The 23,199-nt window shown below is 45.2% G+C and overlaps 1 protein-coding gene across 7 annotated transcripts in view; it reads right to left on the bottom strand.

The window, feature by feature from the left end:
* TMEM94 (transmembrane protein 94) overlaps positions 1 to 23,199 on the bottom strand; it is a 154,988-nt gene that overhangs the window by 90,846 nt on the left and 40,943 nt on the right. For 4 of the 7 annotated variants that reach the window (XM_040330252.1, XM_040330247.1, XM_040330254.1 and 1 more), the window contains exon 7: positions 13,511 to 13,662. In XM_040330252.1, the coding sequence (XP_040186186.1) occupies positions 13,511 to 13,662 (152 nt within the window). Of the gene's footprint in view, positions 1 to 13,510; positions 13,663 to 19,562; positions 19,629 to 23,199 lie in introns of all 7 variants that reach the window. The other 3 variants (XM_040330249.1, XM_040330251.1, XM_040330248.1) reach the window with 1 other exon arrangement.

Below are 23,199 nucleotides of genomic sequence, written 5' to 3'. Positions count from 1 at the left end.
GCGGTGTTCCCCATCCGGAACGGCACGAGACAGGGGTGCCCGCTCTTGCCCCTCCTGTTTACGTTGGTCTTAGAACCATTGTTGCAGAGGGTCAGAACAAACCGGGACATCAGGGGGGTGCAGGCGGACCTGCAATGAGACCCACTTGTCTCATTGCCGAACCTGATGCGGGAAATGACCGCATATGGGGAGGTCTCCAACATCAAAATAAACCTCACGAAATCCTAAATACTACCGATCATTGTGCCGCAGGCTTTGGTGTCCTCTCTGAGAGATTCCTTCCCTTTTAAGTGGTCTACCTCCTCTATGAAATATCTGGGGATACAGATTACGAGCCACCATGATTCTTTATATAAGCTCAATTACATACCCTTCCTTAAGAAAATCACCCAGGACCTTCAGACGTGGGACAGAGCACTATTCACTTGGGTGGGCCGGACGAATATTCTGAAAAAAGCCGTGCTGCCCCGCATCCTATTTATTTTACAAATGGTACCTATACACCTGCTAAAAAACATTTTTGCGGATCTTCACAGCCTTTTTACCAAATTCGTATGGGGGGGCAAGAAACCCAGATTGGCAATGTCAATATTACAAAGGTCTAAACTCAGGGGCATACCGAACATCTGCCAATATTATCAAGCGATTGCACTGCAACGGATTCTTAATTGGAAATTTCATACGTCCCTTAAGCTGTGGGTCCCTTTAGAGAAAACGATGGCGGGGCGGGACCTGTCTTATGCCTCCTGGGTTCCCACGGATGACAGGGGGCCTTCGGAATGGGTGTCTCCACTGACAGACAACCCACTCCTTGAGGTTGTGGGATAAGCTGAACAATAGCCTGGGCCTAGCGCCTAGGACATCTCCTTTGGCGCCGGTATGTGGGTTCCCATGGTTTGCTCCTGGAGAGCTGAGGGCTTCCTTGGTACTTGGGTGGGCGACAAAACTTTTAGTTTGACGAAATTCGCTGAGGGGGCATTTTGCTTTCACTTGACACCTTTACGAGAGAGGTTTGGCAGCTTCCCCTTTGATTTCTGGAGACACCGCCAGCTAGAGACCTTCATAGCTAAAAGCCACAAGTAAGTGCAGATTAGATCCACTCTGACGGAATTCGAAAACATGTGGGCCTCTGTGGACCCTCTACCCCATGCAGTCTCAGCACTATATGGAATGCTGGAGGCTGCGGCACCTACCCCTACGCCCCACTTTATCAGGGAGTGGGAAAGAGACCTACAGATTGACTTCACTAGGGAACAGCTTCATCACTTATACCGTTTCACTCACTCGAGGTCTGTAGACTCTAAGACCCAAGAAAACAACTACAAGCTACTGTCACGGGGGTACAGATTGCCCACTACTCTGGCCAGAATTTTTCCTACTGCCTCTGATGCCCCCTTTCCGAACTTTTTATCTAGAGTTTTTTTACTCCCTGCTGAGACGTATGTTTGTATATATAATGTCTCTGGAGGGCAGAAAGGACCAGATTCAGGTCCCACGGGCACAAGGGGGTCTTAGTTGGAGGATTAACACGAATCACCCCCTGTAAGAAGGTCTTAACCAGAGAATGTGTAGCCAGTGGCCTTAGAAAAAAAAGTTGATAAGGCCGAGACCTGGCCCTTGATGGTACTTGAGGCTAACTTCATGTCTGCTCCCAACTGCAGAAACTCCAGTATTCTGCCAATGACATACCTGCGAGGATGCCACCCTTTGGCTTCGCATCAGGCCACATATGCCTTCCAAACTCCAAATAAATAAGCCTAGATGCTGGCTTTCTGGCATTAATTAGTGCAGACACTACATAATTAGAGAGACCCCTCCTCTTTAGGATATGGGATTCAACAGCCAAACCGTTAAATTTAGAGACCGTAAGGAAGGGTGGAATATTGGCCCCTGTGAGAGCAGGTCTGGACGAAGCGGAAGGGTCCATGGATGTCCCACTGACATCCTTACAATCTCCGCGTACCAGGCCCTTCTGTGCCAAGCTGGAGCGACCAGAATCACTGGTTTTCCTTCCGACTTTATCCTGCGAAGGAGGCGGGGTAATAATTGCAGCGGAGGAAACGCATAGATTAGGGATAACCGATCCCACGGAAACACCAGCGCATCTGTTCCTCAAGCGAGCGGATCTCTCGTGAGGGACAGAAAATTGTCCACCTTCGCATTGAACCTTGATGCCAAGAGATCCACATCTGGTATTCCCCACCTCTGACAAATTCCCCCGGAAGATGTCGGGGTGAAGAGCCCATTCTCCTGGGAGCAACTGTTGGCGACTTAAGAAGTCTGCCTGCCAATTGTCTACTTCCGGAATGAATATCGCTGATATGCAAGGGACATGCTTTTCTGCCCATATCAGGATCTTATCTACTTCTTTTTGGGGCGCACGACTCCCCGTGCCACCCTGGTGATTTATGTATGCCACAGCTGTGGCATTGTCGGATTGTATCCTGACTGGATACCCACGCAACTTGTCTGTCCATGCTGTTAGGGCTAGACGCACTGCCCGAATCTCTAGCAAGTTGATGGGTAGAGATTTCTCGGAGACTGACCACTTTCCTTGGAGGGAAAGCACCCCCATGACTGCACCCCAGCCTAGAAGACTGGCATCCGTTGTCACTACCCGCCCAGAGATTGGAACAAAGGACTTCCCTTTTAGCAGATTCTGGGGAATCAACCACCAACAAAGGCTCTGCCGAACTGTTGGGAAGAGCACCATAGGGAAGTCTAAGGCTTGGACTTTCTTGTTCCAAGCGGACAAGATTGCGTTCTGTAGTTTCCTTGAGAGGAAGTGGGCACACGGGATGGCCTCGAACGAGGCTATCATCTTCCCGAGCAGCCGCATACAAAGGCAAATGGAAGGCTGACGCTTTGAACTGACCACCTGGACTAGTTCCCTTAAAGAATCGACCTTTATTTGAGGCAAAAATGTCTTTCTCTGATCCATTTCTATGAGTAGACCTAAATATTCCAGCCTCTTCACAGGAACTAAGCCTGACTTTTCCAGGTTGAGAATCCAACCCATGGACTCCAGGTACCTCACAGTTCTGTGTATTGCTTAATTTATATCGGCAACTAAGCGATCTACCAGCAACAGATCGTCCAAATAGGCTACTATAGATATGCCGTGAGACCTTAGATTGGCCAACAGGGGGGCCAGCACCTTTGTGAACACCCGAGGTGCCGTGTCTAGTCCGAAGGGTAAAGCCACGAACTGAAAATGGCGCCGATTTATCGCGAAGCGTAAAAGCTTCTGATGGCCGAGAAAGATAGGTATGTAAAGTTATGCGTCTTTGATATCTATGGACGCTAATAGTTCCCTTCCCCGCAGGAAGGCGGCCACTGACCGGATTGATTCCATCCGAAAGGATCGGACATTTAGGAACTGGTTTAGGGCCTTGAGATCCAGAATGGGTCTTACGTCTCCGTTAGGCTTGGGGACAGTAAAAAGATTTGAATAGAAACCCAAACCTTGCTCTTCCACCAGTAGTTCTATGATCACCCCTTGGGAGAGCAGATGATCCAAAGCCAACGCTAGAGACTTTCTTTTTCCCGGGTCTTTCGGGACGCTTGATGCCGGGAAGCGGGGGTGGAGGAAACTCTCTCAACTCCAGCCTGTACCCCTGGGAGACCGTGGAGAGGACCCAATTGTCTTGGATCCTTTCTTGCCAGGCCCCCGCAAACAGCTGAAGTCTTCCCCCCACCCGGCTGAGTGGGGGTGAACCTTCATAATGCTGACTTACGATTCCAGGGTTTCTTGGGAGCCTGAGATTGCCCTTGAGGTTTTCCTCCTGTATTAAACCTTCCGGGAGGCCGTCGGAACTGCCTGGAGGCAGAAGGCCCAGGAACTGGAGAGGAGGGCCTTTTAAAGGAGGGGGGACCACTAAACCTCTTTTTAACTGGCAACAGCGTGCTTTTGCCACTGGAAATTTTCTGGATATACTTATCCAGATCTTGCCCAAACAAACGCTCTCCATGGAAGGGAAACCCGACAAGAAGTTTTTTGCAAGGGGTTTCAGCTGACCAGTTCTTCAACCAGAGCAGCCTACGCATATGTACTAAAAGTAGCGTAAGGCGGGAGGACTGTTGTATAGAGTCCTTGATGGCATCTACTGCAAAGCATAATGCCTTGGGGAAGTCGGCCAACTTCCTAGCTTGCTGAGCCGGGATATCTTTCAAGACCTGCTTCATCTGGTCTCTTAAGGCTTGGCAGATACCAATAGCTGCTACTGCAGGTTGGGCTACCCCTCTGGCTGTAGCGAATTATGTTTTTAAAAACGTCTCCAGCTGCTTATCTGTCGGGTCTTTAAATATCTGCACGTTGTCCACCGGACAGGTCAGAGTCTTGTTCACACAGGAGATAGCTTCGTCCACTGTAGGGACACTCCACTTTTTAGTGAACTTCTCCTCCATGGGATATAAAACAGAATTTTTTTTAGGAGGCAGAAACAATCTATCTGGATGTTCCCAATCTTGATAGAGACCTTCTAGTAGCGGATGAGCCGGAAAGGAATAATCAGCCTGAGGGGCTTTCAAAGAGCCCAAAGAAGAGACCGAGCTAGAATCTGGCTCTAATAGAGGTAACTTGAAGGCCGAACGGACATTCTCAGTAAGGGACTGTACTAACAACCTTTCGGACTGAGAAGCCGAGAACGGTTCCTCCAGGGTAGAATCCTCAGAGTCAGAGACATCTGACTGACCCTCTGCCTGATCCCCTGAGGATAAATCAAACTCTTCCGGGGATAGTTGTTCCGTCAAAAGGAACTCTGCAGGGGGAGAGGGAGACCTGGTGCGTTTATCTCTTGAAAGAGAAGATGCAATTAAAGTTGCCAATCTTTTCTCCAGTCCACCCATGGCTGAGGCCAGAGCCTCCTCTGTTACAAAAAACTGGAGCAGGCAGGGCAAGGGCAGGTGAGTCACCTAACAGCCCAGATGGATCACCCTGGGCCACCTCTAATTTATCAGGAGAAAAAATAGCCACAAGAGCATTCCCGAGATCCTCTGAGGCTGATTGCGAACCCTTTGTCTTTTTGCATTTTTAGTCCCTGAGCCCTTTGCCATAGTAAAGGCGAGGTACTCACAGCCAGGAATTGCATCCACATGAGGACCTATAGACCAGCACTGACGCAGTTATTTGATGGTCAGCGAGATGCAGAGCACACTATGCGCCTTAAGAAAATGCCACTGTCAATTTATGCACAAAAAAACTCTGTGTCCACCGTCAGCCAGGATGGGTGAGGTAGACTGAGCTTTATGATCTAGGTGCAAGTCACCTGACCTGCTCTGTCCTGCAAATTCAGCCTAATAGAGAGCAGCTGAAACAAATCCTCCCGCGCGCATATCCCGAGGCCGCGCGCGTGCACACACGCTACCGCGCGTGCACACACGCTACCGCGCGTGCATCCCAGAACGCAAAAATCCAGGCTATTGTGCGCGTGTGCGCCTATGACGACAATTGCGCGCGCACGTGACGCTGACGCGCCCGAGGTCTGCTGTCAGCCGAAGCCAGCATGTGAGGACCAAAAGCAAACTTTTCTGTAGCCAAAGTTTTTGGAGGAAGTTTCCCCAGGAACCAACTACCAGCAGGCGGAGGCTAAATGACTCACTCAGGCAAGTACTCAATATAGATAAACCTCACAATCACTGCTACACCAGGACAAATGAAAGGAGTGAGAAGGCACAGACAGGCAAACTTTAGGCAAACTAGCATAATGGCTCAAAAGAAGGAAACTTTCAGAACCAAGTTCTGAAAGACCCTTCACTTACCTTATCCAATGCTGCAGGACTCTGCAAAATACAGACAGTCCAATCTTCGCCCATCGCGGAGAGCCGAGTCTGCAGACCTTCAGGAACCGAGGTCCATGGACAGGAACACCACACCCCTGGACCCGTATTGCACCCTGTCAGTAAGCGTTTGGTATTGGGTATAACCAAAGCACTGAAAACCCAGGATCCAGCCCTCAAAAGGGGAGCATTACAGGCAAAACCCCGTTCTTCTCAACCAAGGCCCGGGTACCATCCACTTTGGCTAAGAAGCACTTTGGACGGATCCGGTTACTATGGAGGCTTTTTAAATCCAGCATGGATCCCTCCAGTGGAGCTCCTCAGAGAACATGTTCACTCGTGACCAACACCTTAGACACTGGCGGAAAAACTGAGGTACTCCCAGTATGGGAGGGGTTATATAGGGGAGGGAACTTCCTGCCGTAAGGGCGTGCCAGTGTCCATCACCTGAAGGTAAACTCTATAACCCACATAGTAATTACTATGCTTCTCTTTGTCCCGTGATGTACGATAAAGAAATGGCCGCGTTGTATCAAGATGCAACTCAATTCAACATCACATGTCCCAGAAGATTGCCCGGCCATTCAGAATGCACATCACGACTCGCGCATGCGCAGTGAGCACCCAGCTGTGAAGCCGCAAGCTGTCAAAGCCAGGTGCCCATACTTGCAATGCAGGCGCCAGGGTGAGGAGAGGGAGAGGAGCGAGGCTTCCGTGCGGCCGCATAGCTGTATTGTTGGGCAGATGAGTGTCTACTTATTATAACACTTTTTGTAGCTTCTAACTTTTAACAATTATGGAAATGAGCAAAACTCCACTTTAATGGACTACCATGCACAGCTGCTCCAGTTTTAATAAATCTCCCCCATAGAAACAAGAAGTTTTATCACCTTGAAATATTCAACAGTCCCTGGGCTTTAAAGGATGAGTTCACTTTTACAAAAATAAAAATAAACATTGTTGTAATGCCACGGTCCTGCCGATTGTCTGTGGATCTGTCTACCTGCACCTCCAATACGGACAGACAATTACTCTCTGGAAGCTCCGTGAACTACCAAAAGTGATTAACAGCACTCTGGTAGTTGTAGAACTACAAGCCGACACCCACAAAGGATTTTGGGACTTGTAGTTTTCCCATTCACATAATACTGTGAATGACTGAACGACGCGGTCATAAAGTATTTTCTAGGATGCATTAAGGTGAAACAGACGAGTGCAGTTCCCCCCCTCCCCTATACGCAGCAAGAGCCATTGGCGCTCACTGCTGTCAATTACAGCCAGTGTGGAGGAAGTTGGAGGGCGGGGAGCAAGCCCGCACATGTACCCCCATTGCAAGCACCTTGCTATGGTGGGCATTTGGGGTGGGGGAGCCAGGAGCGCTGGCAAAGGGCCCAAGAAGAGGAGGATCCGGGGCTGCTCTGTTAAAAACTATTATACAGAGCAGGCACATATAACATGTTTGTTATTTTAAAAACATTAAAGGGGTTGTAAAGGCAGAAGTTTTTATCTTAATGCCTTCTATGCATTAGGATAAACAGCCTTCTGTGTGCAGCCCCCCTAACACGTACTTGTGGCGCCTCTCTGTCCAGCGATGTCCACAAGCGTCTCAGCTGTCTGAGATTCTCCTTCCCGACTGGAAGGAGCCATTGGCTCCCGCTGCTGTTAATCAAAGTCAGCTAGCCAATCAGGGGAGATGGGGGGGCTCCATGTCAGAATAGACACAGGGAGCTTGGGTGCCCCCATAGCAAGCTGCTTGCTATGGGGGCACTGACCAGGAGGGAGGGGCCATGATCACAAAACCCGAGAAGAGGAGGATCTGGTCTGCTCTGTCCAAATCCACTGCAACAGAGCAGGTAAGTTTAACAGGTTTGTTATTTTTATAGCAAACAAAATTTGCTTTTACAATTACTTTATTGGTTTACATTCACTCTAAGTTTGATGGATCTTCAAGAGAAAAGATGTTAATAATTTAAGAAAACATTATGTTAATAATGTAAGAAAAGAAATGGCTGCACATCCTGGAATTCCGATTTGCCTTTTATTGTTCAAAGTGATAACACTAAAGACACTAACACGAGGTCACGGAGACGCGTTTCACACAAACATACATCCAGGAATTCCGATTGCCTTTTATTGTTCAAAGTGATAACACTAAAGACACCAACACAAGGTCACGGAGACGCGTTTCACACAAACATACATCCAGGAATTCCGATTGCCTTTTATTGTTCAAAGTGATAACACCAAAGACACCAACACAAGGTCACGGAGACACGTTTCACACAAACATATTGTGCTTAATCAATGATTAAGCACAAGTTGTTTGTGTGAAACGCATCTCCGTGACCTTGTGTTGGTGTCTTTGGTGTTATCACTTTGAACAATAAAAGGCAATCGGAATTCCTGGATGTGCAGCCATTTCTTTTCTTACAAGTTTCCCACGGAGGCGGGCCGGGGCTGGCACTCTACGAGATATTCCACCTCAGGTTATCATCATACACCTGGAGCAGCGGCTCTTTTTCTCTGTACAGTGTCAATAACGTATTAGACTTAAAAAATCTGTGAGCTCATCACATTCCTGGGCTCTTTGCATACACTTTTTAACAATGACTTGTGTAGTAGTATTATATACCTTTTATTTGAACACAAGAGAAGTTCTCCTTTAATGATCGGCTTGCAGTCCAGAGCCTATGCAATGTTAGGCCATTCCTGTACTGTAATTAGACGCTTCTAGTCACACTGGAACCTGCAGCTGCTTTTCTTCATTCCCTTTCAGCCCATACCCAGGAGCGCCACCAGAGTTATAAATTTCTCCCCTCGGCAGCTGACAAGAAAGAAGATCTTCCATGTCAGACATTGCAAGGACACTCTTAGCACTTCTGCTGTTCCCTGGACTGACACGTACATAAAGAATATACAAAACGGCAACAAATTCTAGCACCAAAAAAGCAGTCACCTTGCTACTGCTCTCCTCTCAAGTAAGCTTTCTTCACGTAAAGATGCAGCCACCTTGGATAGTGATCTGTCTAGTATAAAACGAGGGCCAAGTCATGTGTGCAGACAGAAAATTAGGGAAAGAGTACCTAAAACGCAGGGGACCAAATCATAGGGATGCTGCAATGTGTATTTCATGTGCAAAGAGTTATAATAAAAAGAATATAAAATAAGATCTAACAATGCATAATAGCAGGAGGGGGACGGCAAATAGGGACTCCTGCACGCACATATATAGAGATGCCCCCATATATTTACTCCATTATTAAAGCCCAAACCAGGCTGAAAGAACAAAAAGGGGCCTCCAAAGCAATATTAAACCTGAAAACAAATATTGAATATATTGCGATTTACCAATCCTTAAAGCAGTATTACACCCAGAAGGAAACATTTATTATACTGCAGCTTCCCAATTCTAATGCCACGTACACACCATCATTTTTCGACATGAAAAAAAACGACGTTTAAAAAAAATGTAATTTAAAATAATCACGTGTGGGCTACACATCATTTTTCGGGTTCTGAAAAACAACATTTTAAATTATGTCGTTTTTCGGGTTGTAAAAAATGATCGTGTGTGGGCTAAAACGACGTTAAAAACCCGGGCATGCTCAGAAGCAAGTTATGAGACGGGAGCGCTCGTTCTGGTAAAACTACCGCACGTAATGGAGTAAGCACATTCATCACGCTGTAACAGACAGAAAAGCGCGAATCGTCTTTTACTAACAGGAAATCAGCTAAAGCAGCCCCAAGGGTGGCATCATCCGCATGGAACTTCCCCTTTATAGTGCAGTCGTACGTATTGTACGTCACCGCGCTTTGCTAGAGCATTTTTTTAAAACGATGGTGTGTGGGCAACGTTGTTTTAATGATGAAGTTGGAAAAAACAAAATTTTTTCTACTTGCCGAAAAACGTAGTTTTTTTAATGCCGAAAAATGATCGTGTGTACGCGGCATTAGATGTGATGGCTGCATCAGTTTCCTTTTTTTAGGCTTTTATGCTGTTTTCATCTGGTAATCCAGCCAGCAACTCTGTTGTTTTTTGACAATATAAACTCTCCAGCAGAATGTATCAGTTTATATGGAGGAGACAAACCGTTGGCAGGGGTGATTAAAATTATAACATTTTTATTTAATCATGCAAAACCTTTAGCCCAAAAGGAAAACAACGGTTTGCTGTAACTGATCTAAATCTGCTGATACATTTAACTACCCTTCCCTCCAGACTGATAATGCAGCTGTCCTAGTCCGTTGACTGGTAGATTTAAATGGAATTTACATAAGTGACCAATTGATGAAAGTATAACTCCAGCTAACACTTTATGAGCAGTTACAGAAACTGTTTTTTTTTCCCCCTCGTGGGATAAAGATTTTAACAATATGAATAAAAGCTGATCATTGTAAGCACCCCCGTCCGTGGTAAATTGTTTCTCTCTACCCTCCAACTGCCACTTTTGCTGTACAGCTCAGTCTGTTAAAGGAAGTTAAAAATAACTGCAGGATCACCAGATAAAAGTTACAGGGGGGCTCAGTAAAACAAAGACTGCTTTGCTAATGTTGATGACAGACTGCATTATATATGTAATTTTTCTTATAGTGCCTTTAGTATCATTGTGCCCTTCTCCACTCATTGTGTCAAATTTTTCACAATTTCTCATGTTACAACCCAAAATGTAAATGTATTTTATTGGAATTTTGTGTGATAGACCAACACAAAGTGGCACATAATTGTGAAGTGGAATGAAAATGATAAATGGTTTTCCAAATGCTTTACAAATAAATATGTGAAAAAAGTGACGTACATTTGTATTCAGCCCCCCAGAGTCAATACTTTGTAGAAGCACCTTTCATTGCAATTACAGCTACAAGTCTTTTTGGGGATGTCTCTACCAGCTTTGTACATCTAGAGAGTGACATTTCTGTCCATTCTTCTTTGTAAAATAACTCAAGCTTTGTCAGATTGGATGGAGAGCGTCTGAACAGCAGTTTTCAAGTCTTGCCACAGATTCTCAATTGGATTTAGGTCTGGACTTTGACTAAGCCATTCTAACACATGAATATGCCATTCCATTGTAGCTCCGGCTGAATGTTTAGGGTCGTTGTCCTGCTGAAAGGTGAACCTCTGTCCCAGTCTCAAGGCTTTTGCAGACTCTTAACAGGTATTCTTCCAAGATTGCCCTGTATTCCCATCAAAAGCACCCCAACAACATAATGCTGCCACCACCAGGTTTCACGGTTGGGATGGTGTGTTCAGGGTGATGTGCAGTGTTCGGTTTCTGCCACACATTTTCTGTCTCCCACATAGCTTCTGGCAAACTGAAAATGGGACTTCTTATGGCTTTCAACAATGTCTTTCTTCTTGCCACTCTTCCATAAAGGGAATATTTGTGGAGTGCACGACTAATAGTTGTCCTGTGGACAGATTCTCCCATCTGAGCTGTGGATCTCTGCAGATCCTCCAGAGTTACCATGGGCATCTTGGCTGCTTCTCCGGTAAATGCCCTCCTTGCCCGGTCTGTCAATTTAGGTGGATGGCCATGTCTTGGTAGGTTTGCAGTTGTGCCATACTCTTTCCATTTTCAGATGATGGATTGAACGGTGCTCTGTGAGATGTTCAAAGCGTGGGATATTTTTTTTTTATAACCTAACCCTGCTTTAAACTTCTCCACAACTTTATCCTTGACCTGTCTGGTGTGTTCCCTGGCTTTTATGAGGCTGTTTGTTCACTAAGGTGCTCTAACCCAGGCGCCAGGTCGCAATTGCGACTAGAATTAGCAACCTGGCGCCTGGGGCAACCTGTGTCTCCGTGCACCCGGCCACGTGATCGCGGAGTGCCGCTCCAGCCGGTAATCAAGGCCACCGTTTTGCGGCCTACTGCAGGCCTATAATTCCTTATGTAGTCTGGCGCCATCTTGTGCTCGCCGCTGGTATGACAAGAGACAACCAGCAATACTAATGGGGATTTCTGCCTGTATTTACTGCCCGCCCATCTCCTTCCCAAAGTGGAGAAGAGAAGGAAGCGATTGTGGCCGTTATCTGGCGCCTTTTGCCTAATGGTGAGTGTGGGGAGGGGAGCTGGTTTAAATAGCTTCATAAAGCCTTTTTTCTTTTAATAGCTTTTTTTTTTGTAAAAACTGATTTTTTTTCTTAATTAAAATGATTTTATTATTTGTCATCTCCCTGCTTGGCCTCTTTCACATGGGCTGTCTGATCAGGTTCGCCTGTCAGTTTTTCAGGCCGACCTGGACCCTTATGCCCCTTTCACACGGTCGGACCGTTCAGGTCCGCCTGTCAGTTTTTCCGGCGGACCTGAACGGGCGCTCAATGCTTCTCTATGGAGTGTCGGATGTCAGCGGTGACATGTGCGCTGACATCGGATCCGATAAAATCAGATGGATGGCGATATGTCACTATCCGTCCATGGCGGATCGGATCAGGTGAGATCTGATGAAAAGGGACATGCTGTCCGTTTTTGTCCGATCCCTCAATAGGAGACAAAGGTGCTGGACAAGCCCCTCACCGCTCAGTGAGCAGAGAGGGACCTGTCATCCGCCGGCTCGGCGGAGAGATTTCCTGCTGAGCTGGCGGACCGCTGCAAGTTGATCCGTCCCCGTGTGGAAGGGGCCTAAGCAGGGATATGGCGGTCTTGTGTCCCTGCAAGGCAGGAAATAAAAACAGTGTATATTATTATCACTGCTCACTGTATTAGTGTAACTTGAGATGTCAGTAGCAGTTAGTTCTGACCCAGTGTCAGATTGTATGCCACACTATCACAGTCCCGCTCTAAGTTGCTGATCGCCACCATTACTAGTATTCAAAAATAAAATAAAGAAAAAATCCAGTATATATACCATGATCAGCTTTGTCGTTCGTTAAAAAAAAAAAAACCTGGCTCTTAACTTTTTTAGCTGGCTCCTAGATTCCAAACAAATTTGTCAAGCCCTGCTCTAACAAACCTCTGAGGGGTTCACAGAACAGCTGTGTTTATACTGAGATTAAATTACACACAGGGGTATCAGAGTAAATGGGTCCGAATACAAATGCACACCACATATTTCACATATTTATAAAAAAAAAAAATTAACACCATTTATCATTTTCCTTCTACTTCACAATTAAGTGCCACTTTGTGTTAGTCTATCACATAAAATCCTAATAAAATACATTTATGTTTTTTGGCTGTAAGGCCAGTTATACACGAGGCGGATTCCGTCGCTACGGAGACCACCTGCTCCCGCCAGCTTAGCGGGAGATCAGTCCGCAGATCTCCGCTGATCTGGCGGATGACAAGCTCCTCTCTGCTCACTGAGCGGGGAGGGGCTTGTGCAGCGCCGCTGATTCCTATGGAGCGATCTGATGAAAACGGACGACATGTCTGTTTTTGTCAGATCTCACCCGAACCGCCATGGACGGATATGGACGTATCGCCATACGCCTGATTTTGGGAGATCGGATGTCGGCGGACATGTCTCCGCTGACATCCGGCGTTCCATAGGACTGTCCCCGGCCGTGAAAAGGGGCCGAACATGACAAAATATGAAAATGTCAAGGGGTATGAATACTTTGTCAAGGCACTGTAATTTATAAAAGGTTACTGGTATTGTAACTTATAAAAGAGAAGTATGTTTAATAGACTGCGAAAATCTAGCTATGGATGTTCTATCTGCGTGACAGCAAAGGCTGACTATACACAATGTACGAGTGCTCAGTAACCCCAGAGACCCACCCATAGCCTTACCTGACATTCTCAAGCACGGGAGTTTTCATGACACGAAACAGATGATGCTGTTGTGGTTCTTGTGGTACCTTCTTGCCTTCTGCGTGAGGTGATGGTGGTGGTGAGAAAGGAGGGAACAGATCTCCTGGTTCTAGAACTATGTGCTCATCATCCTGTGAATGAGAATATCAATAACTAAGAGGGAACGGTCCACAAGTTTTACTTTTACTACCTTCATACACTAATGCTAGCACATGCCACTAAAACATCACAAGGACAGGACATATACTGCATGAAGCTGTACGATACTACATAAGCCCAAAGTCAACTGTTTTTTAAGTTTTAGAGAGAATAGACAATAAGTTAGGTTTTGGGCTGGCGCGGTCACTTCCTGCTGAAGTAAAAGTGATAGTATCCTGATTTCAGGCAGTTCATATTTTGATTTATTTTTGAAATGTTTACTCTAATAGGCTTTTCTGATACTAATATCACATTTTTACACTACTACTCCTTCATATTTTGTGTGTTACTGTATTAAAGTGTAACTAAACCCTCATCATAAAACCCATCAGTAAATGGTGTATAACATGCTGTTCATACTCACTATGAGATTTGTTTTCTATATACTGCAAAAAACCTGATTGATCCTGCTGCTCTCCATCTACACCTTCTGTCCATGCCCCCAATTCAGCTTGGGATTTTACAGAGCAGTGTTGGCAGCTCTGCACATGCTCAGTTTTCAGCAAGTTTCTATCTGAACAGCCCATGTGACCATACAGTCCCAAATGTGGGTGTATACACAGTGGTAAATGACAGCCCACTCCCTCCCTCCCTCCTCATCCATGCCCACTAACTAGCTAAACTCAATGGGATTAAATGGTGGCATCCCCTCCCTCTTATTCCAAGACACAGGCTGGAGGGGAGTGACCCAGCATGTGATTTGCAGAAACCCACCCACACCATGTTATTTCCACAAAATAATAAAGGTTTCATATCAAATATATATATTTGTATGCCAATTTAAAAGTAGTTTATTGATATAAATTATTTATTTTTACTCTGTATTCCAAAGGCTGTTTTTTTTTTTTATCTTGAACATGTGACCAGCTGCATAGGATTATAAGCTCCTCCTGCTTATGTTTCCCTGCAGACAGGAAAGACCCGAGTCATGTGACTGCTGTATATTTATTAGGAAAAAGATACTTAGAAGCTTTTTTAAAAATGTCATGGGATCAGCCATATGGTCAATTAAGATGATTGGTAACATCTTATGAAAGGTGACCGAGACCCCATTAGCCTTACGTGCAGGATCGGTACTATGGAACCATCAATTGAAATATCTGTTGGTACAGGAAGGAATAGAGCCAGCCTGAAAGTGAGTCTTCTGTAATAGCAAGATGTTGGCTAGTTTATGCATTTGATATAAGATTTGACCTCTCTTAGAAGCAATATTGAGGCCCCTAGCATTGTAAGAGCAAAAGTTTCAAGAGCAGATGCGTTTCAATCGCGTGAGCCATGATGCAGTTAGGGTAAGGGAAAGTAGGAGGCGCAAGGGAAAAGGGGAAGTGAGGGAAAGGGAGAGAGGGGTATAAGAGGAGATAAGGGGGACATAGAGGAGTGGAGGAAAGGGTAAATAGAAAAAGCACAGAGGGTAAGGCACTCAAGGAGGAGTGTCACAAAAAAAAAAACTAGTGTCTGCGAAGCGCAGGGCACCATGCGATTAATCATGCAATAGGCACAAACTATGCCAGTCCTATGGAGGGAGAAGGTCAAAGATAGGAATACCCGAGATGTGTTCCCAGCAGCTAAAAAAAGCATACAGTACTAGTAGAAAAAAATAACGGTCATATCATAACTGATATTGTTAACAATCTCAACACGAGAGCTCAAATGTAGTATTTACTATTTTAATATAAACACTTAATAAAGACCATAGCATAATGAATTTATGTGGGGAGAGACGGGAAAAATCATATACAGAAGTCCCAGGCAGCTGCAAACATATATATACATTAATGTAAGAACTTTAAAGGTTTAACGTAGGTATACAAGTGAAACAAATTAGACAAAATGTAAATCTGTGGGTAGGCACCCATCACTCCGGGTCAACCTGAGCTATCGCAAGTACTGGCCAGTGCAAAAATACCACTGGAGCCAGTCCCAGAGATAGAGTATATTAAGAGCTATGGGGATCCCTCGACAGACTCGGTACCATGCAAGGCCGGAGGTATGGCAGAATTAACAATCCAAAGCCCCAGGGCAACCCGAGACATTCCTTGCATTAAAACCTATAAACAGGCAACAGATAACTGGCAAGTAAGTTTTAAAAAGCTGTTATCTACTGTATGAAATAGGTTATATAAGACCTTATGGCAATGGATTTGTAAAAAAACAAAAAACTGGGCCATAAAGGAGGTCGGTATTAAGTGGAAACCCCAGTAATATAAACGTTCGGCTGTGGTTCAGATCCAGTACTCCCATTCCCCTTGTGATACCGTTAGAAAAGCATGTGGGGGGGCCCAAGTGCAATGCAATGTAGTGAGGAAGTGACAGTTAGAACGACCGGCCATGTAGGTCAGCAGATCTTGCGGCACAAGCAATCCGCAGTGGGGGATACCCCCCATTTCCCCCACTTTCTGGGTATTCAAGGCAATTGGCAAGTGGGATCACCATGGTGGGAGGTAGTAGACCATGGGCGAGCCAGGACTTTGTACGACCAAGAAGTCAGTTGCAAAACAGAGCAGCAGGAAAAGATACATTTTCAAGACTCCAGTAATGTGCGGCGATGGCAGAGGTCACTTGACACAGACCTGGATCTAGGGCACCTACGGCGTTGAGGGAGAGGTTTAGGTCTTGACCACTGAAGACAATCCTCTGGAGGGTCGAGCCAATCGGAACAGAGATGGGATCTTGTTTGAGAAAAGTGAAGAATGTAGAAAGTTTTTCCGGGTCAGAGAGATCGGCTTGCAAATTAGGCAAACGGCAGACCACCCAATGCATTTTAGAGGGTATTCCGAGAGAGGTCTGGGAAAAAATGTATGGTGGAGCCATCAAAATCCATAGGACCTTGGTGGCAAGTTTTGCACATAATCACCTCTTTTAGGGTGTAGTATTGTACTCGGCAGAGAACATCTCTAGGGCAAGTAACAAGATCGCCGTCTGCTCCCCCCACTCTGTGAACTCTAGCCAGGTCAATAGGAGATGCGGCCTCCCTGCCCAGAACTAGATGATAGTGATAGTGAAAGTGAATACCTGATGTGGCTTCTGGGATGCCTTTTAAGCCTATATTATTTCTGCGGCTTCTGTTCTCGCTAACCTCTATGCAGAGTTGGTGTTGGCGAAGGCGAGAAAGATGCGAGGCGGACTCCAAAGCCAGGGGGCACGCAGCATGGTCAGCTTGAGTCAGGGCAATGGCTTACACATTCCTTTCTGAAGCCGAGACCTGTTGCCGCAAGGCATCCAACTCTGTGAGGAGAGAGGTCTCAATCTTACTAGCCCAGAATTCAAAGTCTGCTCGGAAAGCAGAAATGAGGACCTTACGGTTCCCTCTGACCCACACTGCAGTGCTGTAGTCAAGCCATTCCCCTGAAGATCGGAGGATTGATGTACATCTGTGGCTGAAGGAGGATCTGTCCCCGAGGAGGTTGCAGGGAGTGTGCAGGGCTTGTCAGAAAGCAAGGTGGCAGATGCCTGTGAAGAGGAGGTGGGCCACGACTTAGCAGCCATCTTGCCCAGCGCCATCTTGTCCCTCTCGGCGTGGGAGTCTGGCAGGGCTGTTCACAAGTAATACCGCTAGATCATTTCCCTTTGTGGTTCAGTGGTGTCAGTGAGAAGTGAACTGGGTGCCGAAATGAGGATATCGGGCAAATGTGTGCAGAGAAGCAGCCAATTTAGCACTGGGGAGCACAGAGCTCGGCAGTACACATCCTCAGGTTTCCATCGTCGGCCATGCCCCCCCAGGTGTTTTTTTATGTCAAATTGAAATAAAAAACAGTGCCATCATCTACATACAGAAATAGAAGGGGAAATTTAAATTAAACAGGGTGTGTTTAGTGTCACTTTAACAATCTTAACCCCCTTCCTGCCCAGGCCAATTTTCAGCTTTCTGTGCTCTCACACTTTGAAAAACAATTGTGCGGTCATACAACACGGTACCCATATGAAATCTGTGTCCTTTTTCCCCCACACAAATAGAGCTTTCTTTTGGTGGTATTTAATCACTACTGAGTTTTTTATTTTTTGTGCTATAAATAATAAAATACCGAACATTTTGTAACATGCATTTTCTTGGTTTCTGTTATAAAAATTGTAAATTTGTAACTTTTCGTCATACATTTTGACCAAAATTTATACTGCTACATATCTTTGGTAAAAATAACCCAAATCAGTTTATATTATTTGGTCTTTGTGAAAGTGATAGGCCCAGATTCACATACAAACGCCTATCTTTAGGCGGGCGTAGCGTATCTCAGATACACTACGCCGCCGTAACTTAGAGCGCCATGTCCTGTATTCAGAAACAACTTGCGCTGTAAGTTACGGCGGCGTAGTGTATCTGACATGGCGTAAGCCCGCCTAATTCAAACTAGGCTGTTAGGGGGCGTGTTGTATGTAAATGTTTCGTGACCCCACGTAAATGACGCGTTTTACGAACGGCACATGTGCGCGCATGCTCAGTATCACGTCAAATTTTCAAAGTAAATTACGCCCGCTCAATGTTTAGTCGACGTGAACGTAACCTACGCAAAGCTCCATTCACGGACAACTTACGCAAACGACGTAAAATACGACGCTGTTCGTACGTTTCTGACGTCCATACCTAACATGACTTACCCCTGCTTTATGAGGGGTAACTTTATGCCGGTCTGACGCCCAACGTAAAGGACGTATCCTGATACGCCGGGGGCACGTACGTTTGTGAATCGGCATATCTAGCTAATTAGCATATTCGATGCGGAAATATACGGAAGCGCCACCTAGCGGCTAGCGTAAATATGCACCCTAAGATACAACGGCGTAGGAGACTTACACCTCTCGTATCTAGGCAACTGTGAGGCGTATCTGATTCTATGAATCAGGCGCCGAGTTGCGACGGCCCGCACTCAGAGTTACGACGGCGTATCTGGAGATACGCCGTCGTAACTCCTTTGTGAATCCGGGCCATAGAGTCTACAAACTATGGTACCAATCGCTGAAAATTGATCACACCTGATGTACTGAAAGTCTATCTCACAAATACCCCCCACATGATCCCTTTTTAGAAAGTAGACATTCCAAAGTATTAAGTAGGATATATGGTGAGGTTTTTTAATTCCCCAAATTATATATTTTTTATATATATATATATATATAATATATTATATATATTTTTTTTACTAAATTGTGATATTAAACAGGATATTTCTCACACATGACATGTGCATATTTGCTACTACACCTCAAAACACATTCTGATACTAAATATGACAATACCTCGTGCAAGACTTTTTCACAGCCTAGCCACATACAGAGGCCAAACATGCAGGGAGCGCCATCAGGTGTTCTGGGGACATAAATTACACAACCAATATCATGATGACCTAACTTTTGAAGACCCCAGAGCACCAGGACAATGGAAACGCCCACAAAATTACCCCATTTAGGAAAGTAAACACCCCAACGCATATTCTACGAGGCATAATGAGTCTTTTGAACATGTAATTTTTCTCCACAAGTTTTTGGAAAATGTGGAAAGAAAATGAAAGCACATTTTTTATTTTTATTTTTACACAAAGTTCTCCATTCATAAAATATTTTAACACCTAGCATGCACATATCAAAAATTGCACCCCAAAATACATTCTGCTACTCATGAGTATGGCGATACCATATGTGTGAGACTTTTACACAGCCTGGCCACCTACAGAGGCCCAACATTCAAGAAGCACTTTCAGGGTTAAATTAGACCTCTAATGTCATGACAACCTATCACACTTTTGAAGGCCTTCATATTTCTAAACACATAGCATATACATACCAAGAATTACACTCCAAAACAAATTATATTGAAAAAAGAGTAAAAAAAAAATATTACCTGTAGCTTTAGTAGTGCAGTTGTCCACAGAGGAGAGCATTGTTCCAGGCAGCAGGCAGGGACGTGCTTAGCGACAACAAAAGTAATTATCCAGGCAGCAGGCAGGAATATTGTCTATAGTCAGTACAGGGATATTGTCAGCACAGCCAAAGCATTTGTCCAAAGAAATTGTCCAGGCAGAGACATGGTCAGCACAGCCAAAATATTGGTCCTGGTACACTGTTACCTGCAGACACTCATTCTACCGCTCTACAGCCCTTCATAAACATACTGCCTCTTGCTACAGCTAAATATTTCCATAGCACAGGTAGCAGGCAGAGGTGTGGTCAGTTCATGCTGCAGGCAAAGGCATGATGGCAGTAAGTCAGCAGCAGGCTGAGGGCCTCGTTCGGGTAAGACCTGGGCACAGGGGTAGAGGCTTCTCCCACCCAAATCTCTTTGAAGCCCCTGGACTCCAGACCCTAATCCGGAAATGACAAAACCCAGAGAAAACCCCAAAATTTGTTTTCTCCATCCGGAAAAACAATTCTGGAGCCCCTCACATATGCGAGACCCCTGTGTACTACAGTAGCAGGGCAACAGATCAGTCCAAGCGGTAGGCAGAAGCATAGTCGATAAAACAGGCCAGGGTCAGTTTACGTGGAAACAGTCCAAGCAGTAGGCAGAGGCATGGCTAAAAAACAGGCCAGGGTCAGTTCACGTGGAAGGCAGTGGCATGGTTATTTGAGGAAGCATGGACAATGGTCAGCACAGATGATGAAAATGGGGAAATGGTTAAAAATATGGGCTAATATTTTAGGGATGTATGATAACGTCAGAAGCATTCTCCAATGTATTGGTTGGGAGGGACACTGGGGACAATGGTAGCTGGTATCTCTTCAAACTCCTCTTTTGCTGCATAAATGACATATTTTTTGGGATCTTCGGCCTGCTTCAGAATGTGGAATGCTGTCCGGGAAGTGGCACTTTTGAAGTTGGCTAAGAGCATAAGAGCGAAGGTTTTCTGGGGGAGGGTGGACTTTGTGGATAGATGAGAAATGTCACCATTTCCTTGATTAATTTTAGGAAAGAGGTGGGGCTTTCCATTGATTTGGTGCAGGCGATATATGCATTGTAAATTGCCAAATTAAAAATATAAATCACAACTTTCTTACTAGAAACGGGACCTTGCCAAATAGGACTAAAGCATTTGGTCATTGAAATCCACCCCCTGTCCCCACATATATAAAGATTATATTCTTGGACGCATATTGGTTTTTGAATGGGACCATGTCTTCCGAGAATCTCAACTGTGATGTCATTATGGATGGTGGACAGCATGTATACATTCCTCCACCTCAAGGCCAGCACTCTGTCGTTCTCAGTGTTGCTTTTCCGCCCTTCACATTTTTTTGTTCACAAACGCTTGTGGGAATCCCTTCCTGTTCTTTTTGGAGGTTTCGCAAGCCAGGGTTTTTGCAGGGTGTAGGCGTCAGGCTAGTATAACAGTTATCCAGGTGTATACGATAACCTTTTTGCAGCAGTTGGTATGCCAGGTCCCATACGATTTTTCTGGCTGTGCCCATGTAGGTCGGGCACTCAGGGGACTGGAGCTTCCTTCGGAACGCATACAGATATCCCACATTGCTTATAGAATTTGACTCCATATTTGGCCTTTTTTGTAGGAATATATTGTTTTATTCCTAGCTGGCCTGTAAAGTGTATCAGAGACTCATCCACACATATATTCTGATCAGGGACATAAAGTTCAGAAAATCTTTGGGAATTTTCTTTTATAAGTGGGCATATTTTATATAATTTGTCATAGTTTGGATGATCCCTGGCAGGGTACTGGGTGTTGTCACTGAAGTGAAGGAAGCGCATATTCATCTCATATCGGGACCTCTGCATAACTGAAAAATAAATGGGCAAGTAGTGGATGGGGTGGGTGGACCAGTAGGCATATCTTTCATTTTTTTGAAAGCCCCATGTCAAGGGTGAGGTCCATAAATAATATCGCTGGTGACTGCCCATTTTTCAGAGCGCCGTACCCTTTTAGGAGGGACCACTTCTTCCTCTGATTCAGTCGCCGATCCACTATTTTCAATCGGTTCAAACTCCATATCAGATTTGGAATCGGACTGAGAACTCCCCGCTGCTCTCATCAGTCATGCTGGGGAACTGAAACACCTCCTCACTGCTGTAAACTTTTTTGGACATGGCTGGTACTTGACTGCTGATGGTGGCTGTGTGTCGGGTACTTTGGTGATATGCTGTGCGACGGGTGACAGTCACTGATGGGTGACAGGTGCACCGCTGACGGTCACTGATGGCAGTCTCTGATGGTGACAGTTGCACTTTATGGGCACTTATGGTAACTGACATTAACACCGCTGGGCACTGATGAGGACTGTTACACTGCTGATGGAGCAATGCGACAGGTTCTCTTTATTCAGGTGCTTAGTGCATTACAATATAGACACATATCAGTAACTCATTGCTCCTGGCTCTTCTCTCCTCACACTGGAAACGGTGTATGAGTAGAGAAGAGCCTGTAACAGCCAGTTACCGGTCTGTGTTAACATTTGTGATTGGCTGTGAATGGATCACGCCCATCATGTGGTAAACAGCCAAGATTATTGGCTGTTTACTCGTCGGTGGTGAGCTGTGTCCTGGGGACATGCCGCCACCAACAGTGTCGGGTGCTCCCGATCCTGCACATGGGCCATTTGACATCGGCCCAGAACAAGAGCCACCCCTTTGTGCCATCATTGTACTATAGGGCAGGCGAGAGGCGGTAAAATATTAACAAACTGTAGATTAGCTAATAGAGGGGACTCTTAAACTGGCCATACACTGTTAGTTTTTTCATCCAGCAAGTGGGCTGGACAAAAAAAAAACTCAACAGATGCCTTTATCCACACAAAGTAGATAGATTGGGTAATCCCCCCCCCCCCCTTCAGGGACATTGTATTCTGACAGAGGCTCCTGACAAAATCTGTAAGAATACGCCGATCATGGGGTGCAGCAGCTGATTGAGAACAATTTCCCAACTTGTCCGTTCGACAGATGTCAATCAAATGATTGATTTCTGTTGCTAGGAGACTGCCACACACTAATCAAATTTCCATCAGTGTAAGGTCAGCTTTAGCAGCTCAGTGTATTTTAGAGGTGCACTGAATGGAAAAATTGGTGGTGAAATGGAAAATTCAGGATGCACCTGGCCTAAACCGAAAATCACAGTTTAAAAAAAATAAATTGTATTATATTCGACTTTTTGAATTTAATTTAAATAAATATGAATTTACTATGAGCCATTATTGGCACCTTAAGCGCGAGAAAATGCATCCCTTTGAATTCCATTATGCTTCTGTTGCAGCATTTAAAAAAAAAGCTTGCTGCATTTTTGGTCAGTTAAAAAAACGCACCAAAAACAAACCTCACTGTTGAAACGCATTGAAAACGCAGCAAAAAGGCATCAATAACACACCCGGTTTACGTTTTTTGAGTCACGTGACCTATAAAAAAAAAAAACACCATATGCGGCAAAATGGCAAAAACACAATTTTCGGCGAATATGTTTCGGCCACTGAAATTCTAGTGTATTTGCTCTTTCTGTTAGCAACTGTTGGGATAAGATATTAGCCATACAGGGGGT

The sequence above is a fragment of the Rana temporaria genome, chromosome 12 (assembly GCF_905171775.1).
Source record: "Rana temporaria chromosome 12, aRanTem1.1, whole genome shotgun sequence".
Classification (NCBI taxonomy): Eukaryota; Metazoa; Chordata; class Amphibia; order Anura; family Ranidae; genus Rana; species Rana temporaria.
This window is presented reverse-complemented; position numbering and strand designations above follow the sequence as displayed.